We start from the raw sequence: 20,990 nt of genomic DNA on the forward strand, positions 1-20,990 counted from the left end.
GGGATTGAAACTAGATGATCTTTGAAAACCCTTTCAATCCAGGCCATTCTATGATTCTATGATTCTATTCTATGACTGTGGGCGGAAATGATGAAGGGATGACACCCAGGTAGCTGAGTTTGGACATGCCACCAGGGTGGAGGGCACCAATGAGCAACACAGCTCAGAAACACAGTATGAAGGAAAGGGCAGGGCTGTGCAGAGCTTCAAAGTGAGTATAAGGCAAATCCAGCTGAGAGATGTCGAGGGAGGATGGTAAGTGCTGAGGTAACCAGCAAGGTAAGCTTTGCTGGAGCACCTTAGTCAGGCTGGAAGGGGCAATGTGCAAACTGCAGGGAAATCAGTGCAGGGACAGCATGGTCCTGGGTAAGTGTGCAGCTCTGGAGCACGCATCACCTTATTGCTGAAGAAGTGGCTGATGTCTGTTTTCCAATAGCATTCCCTGAAAGTTAGCATGCAGTTATAACAGACACACTTCTGTGCTTCAATATGTTTTCAATTGTTTAATTTATATCTGTGTAAAATGAGCGTTCAAAATCCTGAGTGGCTGCGTAACCAAGAGCTGGGCAGACCAAAACACTTCCCGAAGTACCAACAAAGTAGCTGTAAATCTCAATATGAAAATGCCCTGCTCCAAAATGAGCACAATATTTAATCTTAATTTTTCTTCAGGACACACATCATTAACTGCTAATCAACTCAAGCTTCAGAAATCCCTGAGCAGTCCTCTCAGCTTTCAAAAATGCAGTCAAGAAGCAAAGGACTTTTTATCCTGCCCTTGGTAATGGTAACAGGTCCCAGAGGTGTCCAGGTGCAGACGACATCACTGCTGCACACCAAACCATGCTGCACTGGCTATGCTGTGCCTGTGTTTTATAGGGCTTCCACAAAGCCCTCCAGGTTGACAAACAGAACTGCTCTGCAGCGCATGGTGTTACACGTACCTTGGCCGTGGATTAGGCAGGGCTGGGAAGCTGAGCCAAGAGCTCGCTCACTCCCATGAAGCCTCGGCAGGCAGATGCAGGCTCGGTGGGGGCAGAGCCCTGCACAGCTGTTCCGGCTGGGTGGGAGGCTGGTGGGGGCTTGCATTGCAGAGCAAGTTCAGCCCTGGCATCAAGCACAGAGCAGATCCCTGCTGCTGGAAGGTTTCATTTCCCTGTTGGAAACCAACCTGGGGATGGTTGCCCTTTGTGTGCAAAGGCTGAGCTCACGCACACCCACTGCAGTGCCCAAATTGGTGAGGGAGGGACTGCTATTTAATTAGCCTGGCGGGATGTGCCATGCATTTTCACAGGGTGAGAGAATGCTGCTTTGTTAAAAAGCATGCTTGCAGGTGCTAACAAGAGTAATTGGTGGATTCCACCCAGCATGTTTCTCCTAGAGAATTTCTTCCTTGATTCGTGAAGTCTCTTGTCTCTAGGTATGTGCAAGGCATGCCCCCGCTGTCTTAATTCTGCAGGCTCTTGCCTCAGAATCTCTTCCCAGCTTTCTTGTTTGTTGGGGGTATTTGTACAGCATGAACACACATCAGAAGGCAGGCTGACTTCATTTGAGTCCTAGCAGCTCATATGGTGTCCTAGCAGCTCATGCGTGCCTGAGACCTTGGCCATTTCCTTCTTCTTCATCTTCCTCCTCCTGCCTTTTCTCCCCCTCCTTTGCATCCTCCAGCTGATATTTCAGGAAGCTGCTGATAAAAGCTCTGGCATGGGAGTCAAAATACGTCAGAGGCTACTCCACCAGGTTCAAGAAGCCCCGGGCTGTGTGGGAGATAGGCACAGGATTAGATAGGCAGAAAAGGTGCATAAGGGGGCACTTGTGCTGGCCAAGAGGAACTCCCCTCTCCCCCCAAGCAAGCTTGGAGGCCTAGACTTCCCACTGTTCCCACGTTAATAAATCCTTCCTAGTGGGCTCAGTGGCCCAGACAGCATCTGGATCTGAGCTGGCAAACCTGTGTGCCACCGTATGGATAACTAACATAAGTCTCTATGACCTCAGACATTGCTGTACCAAACTGATATCTGATGTGGATGTGACTTCCCACCCTCCGCCCTCATTCCGCTCTTGGCAGGGTCTCCCATGCCCCATCTCCCATCTTGTGCATCCTTTCTACAGGCCCTCATAGTTAAGGCGATACTGCACCATCCCTGGTCTCCAAGACAAGCATCATGCAGCATCTTCTGCCTGCACTGCTCCAGGTTGGGTCTGTCTGCAGCAAAGAAGCTGAGCCTACATTGTGCAACAAATTGGCTCGTCCATCATTATAACTGGTATTACTGGGAGGTCGGAGTAGCCTGAAGGACACAAAACAATGAGAGGGCTGTGTTGTGGCCCTCCAGATCTGCTGCTTTATTTCCTGGTTCCAAAGGCGTGTGATGAGTGGGGATGATGATGTGGTGTGTGAGAGGGCAGAAAGGTGCCTTCTCTTATGCCAGCACTGGATGACTCTGCAGCGAGGTCAAACCTGTTATAGTCTGGGTCCACACAGCTGGTGTGGCACTAACCTTGGCATTTTTCCTATGTTTTGTCCCAGAAAATGCAGAGTTGGTTCACACCAAATGAGTGTCAGACAGCAAACTACCAAGAACTCAAGACACCTGGCTTTATGTCCAAATGAAGGGCCCAGGCTATTGAGCCGACCGTCTCTGTGCTGAATGTTTCCATAGTAACGACTGCTGTGTTGCTTAGTGTAGAGAGGGGAGCAGGTTTTGAGGTAAATTGGACCCCAAAAATTTATGACCTGGATGATTAGTACCAGGTACTTCAACTAAACCCTCATTTGAAGAAGGAGCTAATGGAGGGCTCTGGAGGGCCGTGCTAGTTCTGCTGAAGAAAGCTGCCTGGTGTGTTGTGTGTTGGTCCATGCCTCCGAGCTGCAGGCTGGGGGACACGACTATAACTGGGTTTTATTTTTCCATTCTGGAGGGACCTTTTAATGAGGAGGGTTTGCCTCATAGGCATCCCCTCTTTTGTTCCTGATTCAGTCTGGTGTAAGAGAAATAAGGATATGGCCCAGAGGGACTAGTCATATAAATAAGATTTTAGGATCTGGCTCTGAACTAATAAATGAAAGACTAGCAATTTTGTATTATGAAACTCCAGCTGCACAAGCTCTCAACTTAGGCCGAGTGCCTCTACCAGGTTCCAGCTGGCTATCAGAAATCATTTCCACTTCAGTGAAACCAATGTTAAAACTTCTCCTTAATCTCTTTCCAAACCATGCCCACACATTCTAGCTGTATTTATCTTTACTGCAATTCAGAAGAAAAGGCACCCTGACGTCACACTCAGAAAAGTACAGAATTCATTTGAACAATTCAGCTCCACTTTGGCCCTCCTTTTCCCCTGCTAAGCCCTGTTGCTCGCCGTGGCCCTGTCAAAGCACAGCCCCTGCGGCCCAGAGCCCCTTAGGCATGGGCTGCACACCCTGGCACAGGGTAGGGAGCCCAAAACCAAAAATAAAAAGAACAGAATGAAAAATGAAGCGTATTTCACAGGTTTTGTTACTCATTTTGCTGAGATTCATGAGGTACAGCTATGGCTCAGCTTCCTCACCTTCTGACCACACTGCAGCTCATTCATCACGAGGACATGGAGGATAGCTAAGGGCTAGTTTTTTTTTCTGAGTGGTGTTTACTCATGCTCGCTGGCTGGCCTGTGTTTTCTGGAAGGGGTGAGCTAAATCCTCTGTCACATTTTGGCCATCCAGCATGAACAGGGCTCACTGGCAGGCCCAGAAAGGCATAGGACACGAGCAGAAAGGGCCAGCAGTGCTGGGTATCATGGCTATTGTCACTCTTGCACCTGGAAACAGCTTTCTGAAGAAATTTTTGAGTGATGCCACTCTTTGCTAAAAGATATCTTCTCCTGTAGTTATTAATGTTATTAATTATAATTTCACGTGGCCCTCAGTGATTTGGGCAGATGCTGCCACTAGCTGGGGAGTAGGTACCATGCAGGTAGATGATTTTATTTTCATCTTCTCTTATATCTGTAACTTTTCCTGTTTAGAAGATAGCTGATTTCAGTCTCTGTAGATGAATGTCATGCAGAAAGGTATTAAGCAGTGTAAAAATTAATACGCCAGGGCTCTGAAGCTACCTGTGCGTCATTAGCAACAAAGGTTCAGACCAGCAGCTGCTTAGTGAGCAGTCATGGGAAGGAATGAACCACCCTCAGCTGCTGAAGAGGTCCACCATCACTCCTCTGTGCACCAAGGCTGTCCAGAGGCAAGCAATGGTCATAAGTGGGACACTTGCATGTTTGCAGCTCATCAACAGACTGAGCATGGAGTGCTTTGTGAGTCAGAATCACTTCAGTTGTTAGAGACAGAGGCACCCAAAATCACTCCTCACTTTGAAGATAGGCCATTGTGTGCACAGAGAAAAAATAGTATCAACATATCCTTAAGTGCCAGTCCATCTCTTCCTTACCATCTAGGTCACAAACAGTAGATTTTTTCAGCTAGAGTTGGCCCACATCTTTCTATTTTCCCTTCCTTCCTCTCTTCCTTTCTTCCTTACCTTCCTTCCTCTCTTTCTTCCTCCCTTCCTTCCTTTCCCCTCCTCTCTCTCTCTCTCTCTCTTTCTCCATTCCTTTATCTCTTCTGTTCTTACTTTTCCATTTTCTGTCAAAGTGGGATCCTCTTCAGGGAATATGAAGAACAGGAGACCTATCTGCAAGGTAAAAGGGCAGTACACTCATAGAGTTGTGTGAGGAGAAGAATAAACCACGAACACTCCTATAATTGCTAATCTTCTTTAAATGGCTATAAAAAATCCTCCCTGTACTGCTTTTTAATAAACCAACAAGCCTCTCCCAAAACAACCAGAAAATAATTCAGCCTCTTACTTCTAATAAGCTATCATTGCTCTACACAGAAGCCCAAATGTTCGCTGCTCGTGAACATGTGGAGATGGCAGCACAGCAGCTCTTGGCCATGGCTGTGTGTCAGTACCTCTCGTGGGGTTTGTTGTGCTGCCTCGCAGGTTGGCATAACTTTGTCGTAAAGCTGCCAGCCAGCTCTCCCGCCAACTGCAGCACAACCCAGTCCCAGTGCAGTGCTGCAGCTCATGTTTGAGTGCTGTGACACCTTCCCCCGAAGTCTATCGTGGGATCAGTGGCTTTTTAAGGATAGCATTGTTTCTGCTGAGTGTAGTGATCTGGTGTTTCCCAGCTCTTGGAACAGATTTCCTCTCATCGCCCTCATTATCCATAACACCATTAGCTGCAAAGTAGTGTCTCGCTAATAACTGGCTTTTGCCTATTACTATGAAATTATTCTTCTGTGCCATATGCCACCTATATTCCTCTTCCAAAAACGTGCTAGGGACTCTATTAGTGGCATTCACTGTTTATTGGAATCACAGCAATCAGATACTGCTTGTAATGTCCCTACCCACATGGGCATATCATGTTAGAATTTGGAATAAACTTCAAAACAAATGAAGAAATAAAGAGAAAACATCAGTGTAGAAGATACAGTGTTTTAATATCCACTTATTTTACTAGCAAATACAACTCCATCCATAGTGAGGTGCCCCAAAGAGGCACAGACACCAAACCAAAGGCACTAGCACCAAACAGGATTTTCCCCAACTCTCCTTTGCCTGTGATTCAGCCCTTCTAAAACATTAAAGAGTCATAAACAAAAGCAGACAGACACATGTGCCCACTTATCTTTGAAATACATTTGAAAAAGGCACACTGAAAGAACTTCCGAAGGAACTAAGCTAGTGAAGGTTAGGATGATAGGCTACTCACATACATACTCCAGGTGATTTTCCTGCACTCATTGCTCTGGCATTGTGGACACTTATCCTGACCGTGTCTCATGGTGAACACAAACTTCCCTATGCTTTGCACATGCATTTAGATCTCACTTCCAGATACTCAGCCAGAGGCAAGTATTGTCTTCTGATGGACAGGTAAGAGAGTTTTGGGGCTTCTTCCAGTTGTTTCTGCACAGCTCAAACTGTTCATAGGCAAGCTCTGTCCTAAGCCCTGGTAAAGTTCCACTTCCCAGACTGCATTTGGTTGGCCAGAGAGTAAGCTCTGGCTAGAACAGAGCAACCTGACAGATGCTTAGCTGTGAACAGAGCCAGAGCAGCCATTTCAGTAGTTAAGCAGTCTGGATTATGTCTCATTTCTTCCAAACGACTCGTCTACCTCCTCCCTATTCCCTTATTCCCAGAGATTACAGGGCTGATGATGAATGGCCAAAACCCTTCCAAAGAGTCCACCATTCTGAAAGAAAACCACATTTCTGAGCAGCATGAACACGGTCAGAATGGGGATCAGAATAGGGGCTCTGTTTTTATCCATTATAATGGGTATGGTAAGGTATTTGCAAGCACTTTTTATGCCTGGTAAACACTGTGGGAGCCTTCAGTACACAGCAGAATGGGAGATTACTTCGTGTGAACAAGTTCTGGAGGCTCAGCAGGATCTAAAGATGAGATATGGGGTTATATGTTCACACTTTCTATTACCCTGTGCAGACACCTAGGAGTATCTGTATCCAGCTTAATTGAAAAACTACGTGTCCAGTGTAACTTAAGAGCTCTGTTTCCCTCTCTAGACAGTGAAAAGAGACAGGTACCTACAGAAGGTGATTCAGGTGCCTTCAAATCACTAAGAAGCTGCTTTCTCTCCTTCCAGTATCAATAGAGGATATTAAATATAAATAACCACCCTGTGTGCTCCAGTTTCACATGGCTAAAGTGGTCAGATGAGGTTAATTTCTCTCACATGTATGGTATTTCTACCCACTTCCTTGCTTTGTATAAGAAAATATATTTTTTTATTATAGTGAAGGCATTTGAAAGCATATGCCTACATAGAGAGGAATGGAATTGTTGTTCAAAGCTGAGGCATATCATGTCTTCTCCCTGCATGTTAGTGCTGGCTAAGGTGCCCATCTTGTGTTCTGTCACAACTCCAGTGCTGTGTTTTGAGGGTTGTGGCAACCCCACTCTGTGGTGCAGACTTGGCATGCCTCAAATTATCTCTGTGTCTACCACAGAGACTGTAGCATTTTTATTTTGAAATATTTTCTTTCTTTTATACGTCTTGGTTTTGCAATAAATCAGATTATTTGGCTGTTATCTCAATCCTTCAACATTAAACAATTCATTTTAGCTTTCAGCTTTTATGATCAATGGAAAGCTCTTAATCAGAGCTGCCAGCAGTGCTGCTTTTATTTAAGGCTCACGATGATTAATGAAAATGTATATGATCTCAGTGGTGCTAATTTTTCCTAGCTATGCCAAGTGCTCCCAACTGTCAGGAAGGGTGACTTGCTCTGGTCCACTTCGTGCACTACTGGTGTACTGCTGACTGAGTCCTGTGGATAAGACTGTGTTCCCCACTCTATGCCTGCCCACTGTGGTAAAGGCAACACCAGCTGAGGACCACAGGCCGTAGGCCTGTAAGTGAGCCCAGGATCTGGCCCTGAGGGAACCCACTTTACTGGGGGGGGAGTCAGTAAACCAAAAAAGGAAGCCATGCTGGCAACCGAAGCCCAGGGTGAGCTTGCACATCTGGTGAACAGAGTGGGAGTAAAAAGGAGTATAATTTCTTTTTATTGGATTTATTCATATATTCCCATGGAAGCCAGGGAGAGCCTAGAAATGTGAAATACCATGTGAGACAAAGCACATTGTGTGAGTCCATTTCTGCCGGCTTGTGTGGCAAGCAACACTACCGGTATTAACAGGGTTCACTCATAGTAACCGAAACCAGCAACGACCAAACAGCTCAGAGTAAGTTAATACCTCTTCACTGGAGTCTTTCAAGTGAAAATTCTAATTTAAATGTCATCTGTTTCTTACTGTCTTTGGGATAGATAAGTTGAGGAGACCTGAGAACAGCCTTTCAGTATCCAAAGGGGGGGCTACAAGAAAGAAGGGATCAGATTCTTAAGCAGGGTCTGTGGTGATATGATGAAGGGAAATGGTTTCAAACTAAATCGTGAGAGATTTACATTGGATAGAAGGAGGATCTTTCCAACTAGGGTAGTGAAGCACTGGCACAGGTTGTCCAGAGAGGTGGTGGGTGCCCCATCCCTGGAGATACTCAAGGTCAGGGCTCTGAGCACCCTGATCAAGCTGTGGGTGTCCCTGTTCATTGCAGGACAGTTGGACTAGATGGCCTTCAGTGGTCCCTTCCAACTCAAACAATTCTATGATTCCAAGTCAGTGAGGAAACAAAAACAATGACAGAGCAATATGTGACCCTGCCACTTACTGGAAGGAATGATAGCAAGGAGGGATGGTACTGCAAACAAGCAACCCTAGATGGGTTAGATCACAATTCCATGTACAGGTCCTGCAGCTGAACTCCTGATGGTATTTGATTAATTCTGTCAAAATCTACTCAGTAAAAATGAAAAAAAAATTGTATCCTAATAAACCAGTGAACTTTAGTCTAACATGCATATAGGATGCTATGCAGTAAAATTCTTAAAGCAAAAAGACAAGAAAATTATTCTTTCTGAAAACAGCTGGGCCACTGACTCACTGTGTGGGCTTGGGCAGGTCCTGGGACTTCTTTGCATCCTAGTCACCCCAGCATTTCTACTGGATGAAAGCAGAATGGATCACAGTATGCTCCAGTATTCAATATGCTGCAGATGCCTCTGCTGAAAGAAGCATTCCTGGCTAAATAAGCTCACAATGCAAAACCAAAAGGAATCAGGGATAGCTGGAGGCACCAGTGTGAACAGCAGCATTTGTGTAGTCAATTGAAGCCTTTGCATTGTTGTAGATCTTCATGGTCATACAATCTTATAGCTCCAACTCCAGTGAGACAAGATTTAAAGCTCATTCTACCCTTTTTGTAAGCATTTTTTTTTCCCCAGTAACTCCTATACATGTACGTATGTAAAGCAACACGAAACTCTGAATTAGTTTATTGTGTATGTAGCTTTAGAATGTTTTGACACCTAACCGGCAAGCGTGCTAATACTTAGAACTGCCCTGAAGTGGTTAGTCAGGAGATAAATTATTCCTATCACAAAATATTTCCGCAAGTTGGAATCATTAAAATAGCACTCTGTGACACATATTTTAGAGCAAATCCCACTTCAAGGTAGAATATCTGTTAAAGTAATAAATATTCTCTGCATTAAAATGAAGTGCACAGTAGACAGAAATATAGGTTAAAATCCTGTATGGCAATGTTGGCTTTGGGACTCAGTTCAGCATAGTGTTTAATTGTGTGCAGGTACTTAGATCCTGATGCAGCAGAGCACTAATGCACATATTTAATTGCTGCAATGAATAAAGACCTAAATAAGAGTAGGCTTACTCATTTTTAACCTTCTTACTAGTTCTTCATGTTAAGCAGGTGCTTAATGCACAGTGTTTTACTGATCTGGATCCAGGCTACATTCAAAATGCATCAGGAAATTTCAAGCAGCTTCCTGAGAAAGGACAGAGGTTTTTTTGCTTTTGAAAACTGTGCAAATCCTGAAGATTCTCTGGGCTATGGATGGAGAGAAAACCCTTTTCACAAATTTTTAATTATGCTTTCGAAGCCAGTCTGAATTGTAGCTTGTGGAATCACTTCCATCTAATCACCCGATTGGTGATTTATCAGAACAGGTCAAGTTTCTTGGGGGTACATGCCTACATCACAGACTTGTGACTTCTTCCTCTAAGACCGCTTTGTGAGCAACTCCAGTGAGTGAATGGGCGCTGGAGAGCAGAATACCTACCCACTAGTTGTAGAAGATTAACTTGCCACAGCCTGAGACATACACGTTGCTAAGGCAGGGTGGAATACTTCGCGTATTGTGTTGGACATGTTTGGGGGAAAAAAAGAAAGCAATGTCAGTGCAGAAGCCAAATGGAGGACAGGGGGTTATTGTATGTAGTTCTGGTCAGTCTTTTCCAAAGGGGTAGAAAGAAATTACAGAAGACAGAGTAAAGGATAAAGGGGGTGATCAGAAGCAGGGCACCTCTTACACATGAAGAAGGACTAAAGAGACAATGATCCTTCCATTCCTCTATAGTGGTAACAGATATAACCACAGATGGCATGGGGAAGGTGGGCAGGGGGTGATTTTCTTCTTTTACCACAAGAGTCAGGAAGCAGCCCATGAAATAATCAGGCAGCAGACTTGAAAACCAACATAGAGAATCTGGTTTCCTAGTGTGCGTAACTCATTGTTACAAATGGATCAAGGCAACTGAGAAGAAAATGGGGTTATAAAAGTTCCTGGGGAAGAGGCTGTTGGTAGTTTATTAAACTGAATCTCAATGGCTGTTTGGTGGAGACTGAAAATGTATACCAGACAAGGGTCATATTGCTTTTTTTTTTTTTTTTTTAATTTAACATATTCCTTTCCTAGATTCTGCTTCTGGCCACTGCAGAAGATTAGGTTATGAACTAGATAGATCTTTTGTCTGATTTGTATTTTGGGGAGGGGATAGAAGTTATCGTTTTATGCACATTGTAGTTGAAAAGTGATCCTACCTGCACTTTCCCTATTGTGTGACCCTGGACATGCTACCCCAAGAAATGGTAAGAGGTGGGGTTAATCCTCACAAACTCCTCTTCTTTAGTAAAGCTACTCTTAAACAAAACACTGGTTCCTCTGGAAACAATGTCTCCCCATAGGAAAATAACCACTATTGTATGCTCTGTGGCTTCATTGTCTAGTTTTAAGATGGAGGAAAAAGGCAAGGCATGCCAGCTCCTTGACAGTGTGATGGAAAAACTGAGTTTATACAGATCAAGAGCAACTAAATAAGCATGCTGTAGTCACAAACTATAGTGAGATGGAGCAGGAACTTGATGCCACTGACAGTGGTCCAAGTGTCAGCCTACAGGGGACTTAACAGGTCTTCTGCATACTTTTCCATGCAATTAGACCTCAGAAGGACATCATCATTCTAGGCACTTTCTATTCTCCTCATTTATCTCAGGAAAGCTGTCAGCAGCCAGTGTTGGTTGTTTTTTGTTGTTGTTATTGTTGTTGTTGCTGTTGTTCTTTTAATAGCACTCGAAACACAGTAGATTTGTTTATATTGTGGAACATGTTATTAATGTTGCAGCAGCAACAGCAACCCAGGTATTTGGGATGCTGCAGTAGAAATACAAATTTGAAAGAGGAAAGGACATTGTGGAAGCAGGAGATAAACTCTTGCTCAGTTAACAGTGTACTTATTTTGGAGGGGAAAAATGTGTCTTCAGTTTAAGTCAAGGGAGATTTCAGGGACAGAGAGGTGAAAATCACTTTCTAGTGCATTGTTTCATTTGCAAAGGGCACTATCACCTGGTCTTGAGGCCCCATTCCAGCTTGGTTTCCTGCTCCTGCATCTGCTTCATTACCCACTTCCTCCATTGAAGGGATGGGTATTTTGTGCTCTGCTGAACTGGTAAAGGACAAGACACAACTCATCACGACTGAGCAGACTTTGCCTCTTCTTCTCATTGCTCAGCTTTGCTGCAAAGGAGTGTTATACCAAGAGCTGTTGACATTAATTCTGAACACTTTTTGCTGACCGTTGCACAGTGCATGGGTGGCTGAAGCAAACTCCTCCTAACTGCAGATTTCAAGAATAAGCTTTAGGGAAACCTTCCTTCGATCAGGAAAGGTGACTGCATACTCTGCATCCAATTCAAGCACGTTGAAGGTGATTTACCAACGTAGCACTGAGGGGCCGTTTTCAAGTGTGTAGCACCTATGGATCAAATGAGATTTTTCTCCAAGAGCTCAGCTCCCACGAGTGCATCTGAGCAAATAACACCCATGCTCTCAGCAGTGTAGGCATTCCTTCTTTCCTGATTTAACCTTTCATTTTAACAGCAGATACTTATTGTCTAAAAAACACCGCTGAAGAGGGAAGGCTGCCTTAGCAGCCTTGGCTCCTGGTTGGAAAAATGTGCAAAAGGCTTAGAAACTAACAAACAAGGGCAAAAGAGGAACCTCCCACCTCTGCTTCGAACAAGAAGATGCTGGCAGCTTCATGAACAAGCAGCAATTTGAGGATCAGCAGGAGAGGAGGAGGAAGCCTTTCCCACCCACAAACCTGAGGAAGACATAGGAATAGGTCAGAGCCTGTTCCTTCACAGGCATCCCTTCACAGACACAAACAGTACATTGCCATGCACGAGGCACTGTGGGGCTGGTGTGATCCCCATGCTCTGGGAATGGAGAGCGAGCTTGTGGCAGCTCCGGGCTCTGTTTCCAGGGGATGAAGGAGCAGGGATCTGTCTGCCTGAGTCAGGCACAGGCAGCACAAATCCCAGCAGCATGCTGGCTCATGCACCCGTGTCAGGAGGTCCAAGACACCTGCAAGGTGACCAAGGTAAGAGGTTGTGCAGGGCTTAGGGTGGACGTGTGGCCCATGCAATTGCCATGAGGGGTCAGGGGGATGCAGGGAGGAGGCAGGAAGCCCTTGGAGAAAGAAGGAACAGGTGTTCAAGGGAGGTCTGAGGCTTCCTGAGCTCTTCAGTCAAGGAAGGAACAACCCAGATAGGAGCCAGGAGGGAGCCAAGAGTCACTGGGGCCCATCTCCTGGGGATGGGAGGCTTCACCACCACCACCATGGGGCACTGAGTACCTGATGGGAGGGGGGGACAAACAAAAACGCTTGTGCAGGAGCTTCTCCCAGCAGACAAACCACTGGGAAACAGTTTCTCTGCTTCCAAGTGGCTAGATATGGCTTCAGTCCTTTCCTCCTCTCTTGGTCTCTTGCAGAGCCTTACTATCTTCCTGGAGGCCTTAGAAGGAGTTGAGTCTGTCATCCCCAGGGACAAGTTTATGGCCATCACCAGTGCTGTGTTCTACCAGGTAAGGGGAGCCTATCCTTGTGCCCACAGCACTTTCCCTCTTGGCTAAGTCTCAGGAACACTGCAAAGCTCTGAGCTTCTGACGGCTGCTCAACCTTAGCTCCTGCATGCCCAAGGCTGCTTCAAAGCCCCCAGGGATGCTGTGGGGCGGGCTGGGTTTTGTCTGCGTGTCCTCTTCCCAAGAGGGCCAAGGGAGAAGAGAGCTGGCAGCAGTTTCTTTTTCTGTCCTCAGTGCTGATGCAATTGTCTCAAATGGACCTTGTTCCCACAGCTCTCTGATGACACCAAGCAGCACAGCGGGGCTGGTAGCGCAGAGCTGACCCATTGCATTCTGCTGCAGGGTAAGGAGAGGAGCTCTGGCAGTGCTTGCCGGTGCCCTGGCCAAAACATCTCTCTCAAACCTCACGAATGGGCACGAGTTGCTTACTAACTAACACAGAGCGGGATTTCCTTCCTGCAGCCCAAATCTGCCCAGAGGAAATGGTCCTGTTTCTGCAGTCACAGCTGGGTGGTGAAAGGGAGGCTGGATGTGTGGCAGCCCTGGATCTGCTCAGTGCTCTGGCTTGCTCTGATGGTCAGTACCACGGGACTTCCCTTTTGCCATTTGGGTTGTGCCTCTACTCATGCTTCTGTGCATCTCTTGCAGAGCTTGTGATGACAAAGAAGCTGCCCCAGGTTGCAGAGGCTGTGCAGCATCTGTGCAGTGACGCCAGGACCCAGGTGAGCTGTTTTGGGAAAGGAAAGCGCTGTCAGGGTGGTGATGCTGCTGCCAACTTGGGCAGGGCTGGAGTGACCAGGGAGGTGCTTGGGGCAGTGACCACATGGTCATGATGGCTCCCGTGGAGAGAGCAGACAGTGGAGCTGGCAGGTCCCTTTGCTGTGCATGGAAAGAGCACAGCCTGGTGCTAAGGCCTGGCCGTCTCCTCGGGTGCCAAGGCTTCTCCTCTGCTCTTGTTGTCTCTGCTCATGCCCAAAGGGCTGCCCTGATGAGCAGGTGGCTTCCCTTTGCCTTCTGAGCAGGAAAATCAAACCCACAACTGACTCCTGACAGGTGAGGAGGGCCATTCTGCATTTCATCAATGATCTGCTCAGTGCTAACACCCAGAGCTGCTCAGATGGGATGTGGTGGAGCACATCTTCAGTGAGTTCAGCTGCACCATGGGAAGAAGGGTGAGGACAGTGGGCAGCATCTTCTTTTGGAAGACCTGTGCTGCTCAGAGGCTGGCACGGAAGCACCGGGGGGGGAGGGACCACACCTGAGCCTCCTGAGAGGCTCCTGAGAACTGAGAGTAACCGGCACTTCAATACCACTGCTGTGCAGGCAGTCGGAGACCATTCTGCCCAGGAAGCCCAAGAAGGAGCTCTCCAAGAGCTGTGAATGGACATCCTGGGGTCACTGGATGTCTCTGTGAGAGGGATCTCCAAAGTAGGTCACACTCTGCCCTGCTGCTGCTCCTTGCCTTTGCACCATGTGTTCCTTGTCCCATTCCAACACCCCAGGTTTCTCCTCCAAAGTGCTCTGAAGAACCCGAGACTCAGGGAAATTCACAGAGTCCTCTTCATCTCTGAGTGGAGGCAGGAATGCTGATATGCTCGGCCTTGTTCCTTGTGGCCATGGTTGCTGCTGTTTGTGGTGCCAGCCCAGTACATGGGCATGCTGATGCTGGTCTCCCACTGTGTCCGAGTCCTGTCTGTGAGAGAGGACCTGACAGGGCAGGAGATAGAAGAACTGGATCCCCATTTCCTCAGCTCCATGTTTCAAGGTAGGAGCAGAAACTCCCCCAGAGGTGAGCTCTGCTGACCTGTGTTAGCACCCAGAAGGGACAGTGGAGGTGCACATGACAGGGCACGGAGTGTCTTGGAGTCTTACTTAGCACTTCTTTCTCCCCACAGGCCCACTGCTGACTCCCCAGACACTGCTGGCACACCTGTTCGTTAGGAGATGCTCCAGAGGCCGGTGCCATGAGCCCCAAGGAGGAAACAGCATGGCTGAGCATGCCAGCACCTGCCTCATTCCTGGGGATGCTGTTCTCTTCCCTGGCTTGCAGCACCATGGGCAAAGCTGTTGGCTGCTCCTTGCCCACCAGGGCAGAGCCAAGCTGCTTCCCTCCTGGGGGGAAGACACTGCTCTTGCTGCAAAGTGACCCTGCTTCTCCTTGCTCTTGCTCAGGTGGTGGCAGGGAGCACTGTTGCAGGCAGAGAACTCCAAGCTGGTGTCTTACTGCTCATACAAAACCTCTACAGCAAGATCCACAGAGCTGTGGGGGCCATATGAGCTGCTGAGATCCCCCTGCTGCTGCAGTGCCTTGAAGGTAAAGTGCTGGTGGGAGAGAGAGGTGGAGGCAGGGAAGGGGGGGAGTGAAAATGCAGCTCTGCTGTTTGGTAGAGGGATTGCGTTGCCTGTGGCCCAGTGCTTGCTCTGCTGCTGTTCCCATTCCAAGGAGACAGCACTGAGGCCTGGGGACCTTTCCTCCCGGGCATCTGCCCATTCCAGGACATGGATGGGGCCTTCATGTCCCCTAAGACAGCAGTCTTGGAGCAGTTAGTTCTGTGTTCCTATGGGGACAGTGTTTATGAGGAGGGACAGGTCATTGTGGAGGGGGTGCAGGTCCCACATTGGCAGTGCTGAGCACCCAGGCCAAGCCAGGTTTGCAGCAGCTCTTCTTCTGTGGCTTGATCCCAAGTAAGGGTCTTTTGCTTCCTGTTGCTGTGCAGGAAAAGATGAGAGCTTTCTGGACTCTGCAGAGTGGTAGCACCATCTGCTAAAGGTACAGCATTGCCAGGAGGCATGGTGCAGAGAAGTGCTTGTCTGCCTCAAGGAGCCCTGCTCCCTACGAGCCACTGTGGGACAGGAGCAGCCTCTCAAACACTGCTGTGGAGTGGCTGCACGCCTTTGTGGCACTGCCTCTTCCTCTCTGTCCCAAGCCCAAAGGAGGTCTTAGGAGAAGAGTGGCAGGCGGCTTTAATGGAGGGAATGCTATGGGAGCTGGGAGACAGACTATTCTTCCAGACACCTCTCCCCAGAAGGTTGCAGTGACTTGGGAATGCAGGAAGAGGCAAAGGGCAAGGGAACATTGGCTTCTCCTGTTCTTCAACAGTTCCTGAGGGCGTCTCTGGAAACCATGGAGGATGAGGCCTGGACCGAGGCCCTGAGCTGTGAGCTGAGCCGGTGGCTGAGCAGCTCTCCCAGCAGCTCTGGAGAAAAGGTGGGTTCCCTCCGGCTCTACCCAGTGGTGCAGCCGCAGGTGCCCAACTGGGGATGGGGCTGCTGCTGGTGCTCTGACCACACGGGCTGCTCATGCTGCTTACCCAGCCCGTGCCCCCCAGAGGGCCTTTCCCTGCAAATTGCCCAGGGACTGGCTAAAGCTCAGCCCTGCAGCTGCTCTCAGCGACTCCCAGAGAGTGTGGGTCCTTCCCACCTGACTCTCTGCCAGCAGGTCAGGCTGCTGCCACATCTCAGCTTCTTCCTTCCCTTCCCATGCAGTCTTTCCTGTACAAGGCTCTGGGGACAGCACTGGGAGCTTGTAAAGGAGACCTCCACTTCCAAGAGATGCTGCTGCAGCACCTGAAGGAAGCAAATGTGGAGGAGCCATCTGAGGCCCAGGTGAGCTCTCCTCTCTTCCAGCTTCTGCGAGTGTCCCCGCTCTGTCCCTTGGGCAGAGGGCTTCTCCTGGCCTTGCTCCAGGCCTTTCAATCTCCTCACTGCTGCTGTTTCCCTCAGGCAAGGACCACCTGGCCACTGTGGTTGGCCATGCCAGTAGGTTCAGGCCTGCGCCAACTGCCCTTTGTTCTTTTGTGCAGGGAATGATCTCTCTTCTCAGCCATGCTGCTGAGAGCAACTTCTACCTAGTCCTGGACACACTCATCATGTTTGCATCCAGGATGTGCAAAGGCCGGAATGCGAGGATTTCCAGGCACAAGAAGGTGAAGCGTTACGGGTTTCCATCTTGGCTTTCTTCTGCCTTACTTTCACAGCAGCTCCGGCCTTGGGAGCCCAGGTGCACTGTGGGAAACTGAGGGCCGTTGAGCGAGTGTCTCAAGGCATTTCTCCCCACACAGATGGAGCTGGACAGCACGAGAGCTCATGCCACATGCAGCACTCTCATGCTCACCCATGGCAGCTTAGCACTGCATGCCTCCAAGGAACAACTGCTCGCCCGCCTGGAGGGAGCCAATGTGGGCAACATCCTGCTGCTCTACAGCTGCAGCTGCCGGGTGAGAGCTCAAAGTGTGCCGGGGTGTCTGAGCACCCAGCTGCAGCCCCTCCATGTCGGGGGATGCTGAGATGGGTCTTCTCTTTCCAAAGGTCCCTTGGGGAACGGTTTATGCCCAGATGAAGATCTAAGCCCTTCCCTTAGTGTTGTCTCCACATATCCCCCTTGCAGCCCTTGACCCTTCCCGCAGTTGAAAGAATGTTCCTCTCTCTTGGGCCTCAGGACTTGCAGAACAACCTTGCGCTGGTGCAGAGCATCACTGACTTCAGCTCTGCCTTCTGAGCTGTGGGTGACTCCGTCTGCATTAACCCCTCCTTGAAGGGCAAGCTTCTGGAGATCCTGATGGTGAGTGCCTAGAGCCAGGGCTGTCTGCAGCGGAGTTCTGGGCTTTGCCATGAAGCTCGCTTTCCTGGAGGCATACAGGTCTTCCTTAGCCACATGTCTCCAGCTGGTGGGGACCTTGGGTGCTGGCAGGCAGCAGCTGGGCAGTGGAGGGGGCTGGGGGTGAGGAGCTGCATCTACAGGAGAGATGGCTGGGCTGTTGTGCCCAGTGAAGCAGAGGTTCTGGGCAGGGAGAAAATCCCTGGTGCTCCTGTCCCCTAGTGGGAAAGAGAAGGGAGAGCTGGGGCCTCCTTTCCTTCAGAGCGGGAGGTGGTTCACTGCAGCCGGGAAGGAGGCACTGCAAGACAGTGCTCAGCAGCATGGCTGGAGGTGTTGGCTTTGCAGCTGTCGATTAGGAGAATCTCAGATGTCGTCTGAACCAGTCTGGATAGCACTGGTAAAGGCTCTTTCTGCTTTCTCTTCCTTTTTTCCTCCTGTCAGCAAGCTGAAGCCCTCTTTAGGAAGCAAGGACATGTGAAATGTTGACTCTATGCTGCAAGAACTTTGTGACACACCCTTCAGCGGAGATGATGCTGAAGATCAGGAAGTCACAGCAAGCAGCTCAGTACCGGCAGGTAACCTGCCCTAACTTTCCCAGAGACCTCTCGGTCGAAACTCTACCTCAGCACACACGACCTATGCTCTGGGAGCAGCCGTGATGCCACACCTCAATGCCTTCTTCTGCTTTCAGCTTCTGCAAACATCATTGAAAGCTCTGGGCCGGCTCATGGCAGTCTTGCTCAAGACAGAGACCACCAGTGGCTTCTTCCAGAACATAGTCCATGTGAGTACATGTGGGACAAGGGAGAAAGCATGGTGCCTGTTGATAGTGGGGACAGAGATCTGAGGACCGAGAGGATGAGCAGAGAAGGAGAACTCTCCTGCTGATGTGCCAGCTCACAGTGAGCTCAGAAATGGGTGGAGAAATGGGCCCTGCAGGGGGAAAGGCAGGAGCCAGCCCCTGGCAGGCCACAGCTGAGGAAAAGCTCCTGGGTTAGGAGGCAGGAGTGTCTGCAGAGAGCGGGGGCAGCAGTGCCAGTGCTCAGGGAGGCAGGGGCTGCATGGAGCCACAGGGCAGGCCCTGAGGGAAAGTGTCAGGAAAGGAGGGACTGGGAGAGGGGTGGCAAGAAGGAAAAGATGTCTTCAGTGAGAATGATGTTCTGTCCCAGGTCCTGCAGAGATCAATGACCTCAGACAATGTGTGGGAGTGCAAGAGGACCCTGCAGGCCTGCTCCCAGCTGCTGGCTGTTTGTGAAGAGCTTCGAGTGAGTAAAGAGCCCCACCACATGCCCCTGCTCCCTCCCTGGTGCCCCTGTGCTGGAAGGCGAGCTCCGCCCAGATGTGCATGCTGTGTCACAGCATGGGGAAGGCACAGGCGGGAGAAGCTAGGGAGAGCTGGAGCTGCCTACAGCTTTTTTCCTGCCTCTTGCCACTGCAGAGAGGAGATGCCTGCGAGCACTTTGGCTCCTTGGTGGGATTGCTGGCGCCTCTGACGTGTGACCCCATGCCCACATCCCGCCAGCTGGCTGTCACCTGTCTGAGCTCCCTTCTCCGAATCCAAGGTGAGTAGAGCAGGCATGTGCCTGTGCTCCTCCGCAGCACTACTAGAGAGCCCCACGGGCTGGGCCTTGTTTACAGGAGAGAGAGGCACTGTGTGCAGCTCTCATCCCCACCCTGTCCTCTGTCTCTCCCCTGTGGAAAGCAGTTCAATTTCCAGAGGCGTGACTTCCCTTTTCTCTCTGTGCTCCTTCCAGCCAAGGTGGCCAACGGAGTCATCGAGACAGGAGACATGGGGAGCCTGTGTGAGGGGCTGCATGCCTGCAGCACTGTCTCTCAGCTCCAGACCTCGTCCAAAATTGCGCGGGTAAGTGGATCCAAAAAGGGGTGGTGGGATCTCAGTGCATAGGCTTCAGCACAACCCATCACTGCCACCAGCCTCTCACACCATTTCCAGAATGAGCTGTCACCCTGAGACTGCTTTTCTCAGCACGTAGCAGGAGGCTCTGAGCTATGTCTTGCCTTAAGGTGCCCAGGGCAAGGAGCTGATTTCATGATGTGCATCTGTGTGTGTGTGTGAACATGTGCATGTGACTATGTGTGTTTGTGTGCATGTGTGACTGTGGCTGCTGGGAGGTAGGCTTTGCATGGGTAGAGAGCCTGAGAGAAGGCTCAACCACCTTCCGTATAAATAGCAGGGTACGGACAGCAGGGGCGTTGTGTTGCCACCTGAATGACCAGCAAGCTGCTGAACTAAGAATGTCCTCAAGACTGCTTTATGTTTTGAAGAGCTGCCGCAGAGCAGTGATGGGATCTCTCCTGCTTCTCATTTCTCTGCAGATTGTATGCAGAGACTTCCCCCTGGAACACACTGTTGACTTCATGATGGCCCTCAAGGAGACCTTCTGGAGAGCCAAAGGAATGTGTGTGTGTGCTGCTGGGAAGTGGATGATCACCTTTCTGCAGATGTACGGGAAGGACGTCTGTCAGGATGTAAGAGACTTTCTTTCATGTGTCTTGGACTTTTTCTGGCTGTTGCACGATGCCTTGTGCTGTTTGCCTCTTTTGCTAAAGAAGCACAACCTGAGCGCAGAGCCAGGGCATGGACAGAGTGGCTAGCGTGAAATTTAGGCTTCGGCCTTGGCAGCATGTCAAGGGAGCAGGTGCTGAATGTCCATGGTTAGGCCCTGCAGAGTCAAGGATGTAGCAAGTCATTCTTTCTCCCCTTCTTCTTTCAGGTGCCAACAATCCTCCACATCCTATACAGCTGCACGTCATGCATGCAGCAGAGCACGTTCATGCCTTTCCTGTGCCAGGCTGTGGTCATCCTCATCTGCTGTCATGAAGAGGTCACAATTGACAACTTCTCCCGGCTGCTTGGGCCCACAGACAGGTATTGCCACTCCTGCCTTTGCTGTTGCTATGGTCACATTTGTAGCTTGTCTCTGCCAGAGGGATCCCGTCAGGAAGCAGCTTTTCCTTTTTCCTCTCAAAGTCTGTTTGAGGTGAAAATTACTCAGTCACAACTTGAGACTTTCTTTTTTCTAGTGAGACATGGAGGAGAATAAGAGAGTTTTGTCTTTGATGGTGGAGCCGATAGAAGAAAAAAGGAAAGAAAGGGGAAGGGGAAGGGGAAGGGGAAGGGGAAGGGGAAGGGAAGGGAAGGGAAGGGAAGGGAAGGGAAGGGAAGGGAAGGGAAGGGAAGGGAAGGGAAGGGAAGGGAAGGGAAGGGAAGGGAAGGGAAGGGAAGGGAAGGGAAGGGAAGGGAAGGGAAGGGAAGGGAAGGGAAGGGAAGGAAGGAAAATAAGAAAGGAAAAGAAAGGAGGGGGGAGGGGAGAGGGAATGAAAAAGGGAAGGTAAGAGAGAAGGAGAGGAGAGGAGAGGAGAGGAGAGGAGAGGAGAGGAGAGGAGAGGAGAGGAGAGGAGAGGAGAGGAGAGGAGAGGAGAGGAGAGGAGAGGAGAGGAGAGGAGAGGAGAGGAGAGGAGAGGAGAGGAGAGGAGAGGAGAGGAGAGGAGAGGAGAGGAGAGGAGAGGAGAGGAGAGGAGGGGAGGGGAGGGGAGGAGGGGAGGAGGAGGAGAGGGGAGGGGAGGGGAGCAATA

The 20,990-nt window shown here is 49.4% G+C and overlaps 1 protein-coding gene across 2 annotated transcripts; it reads left to right on the forward strand.

The window, feature by feature from the left end:
- The first annotated feature begins 18,556 nt into the window (after nucleotides 1-18,556).
- LOC101748580 (maestro heat-like repeat-containing protein family member 2B) lies at nucleotides 18,557-20,526 on the forward strand. 2 transcript variants are annotated; one of them, XM_040656606.1, is made up of 6 exons: nucleotides 18,557-18,658; nucleotides 18,832-18,955; nucleotides 19,148-19,257; nucleotides 19,731-19,883; nucleotides 20,129-20,283; nucleotides 20,439-20,526. In XM_040656606.1, the coding sequence occupies exons 1-6, from the start codon at nucleotides 18,578-18,580 to the stop codon at nucleotides 20,473-20,475; spliced, it is 660 nt and encodes a 219-aa protein (XP_040512540.1). In that variant the 5' UTR covers nucleotides 18,557-18,577; the 3' UTR covers nucleotides 20,476-20,526. The 2 variants fall into 2 exon arrangements, with proteins under 2 accessions (XP_040512540.1, XP_040512534.1); XM_040656600.1 differs by having other exon boundaries at nucleotides 20,129-20,496.
- Nucleotides 20,527-20,990: the final 464 nt, after the last annotated feature.

This window comes from Gallus gallus, chromosome 1 (assembly GCF_016699485.2).
Source record: "Gallus gallus isolate bGalGal1 chromosome 1, bGalGal1.mat.broiler.GRCg7b, whole genome shotgun sequence".
In the NCBI taxonomy this organism is placed as follows: domain Eukaryota; kingdom Metazoa; phylum Chordata; class Aves; order Galliformes; family Phasianidae; genus Gallus; species Gallus gallus.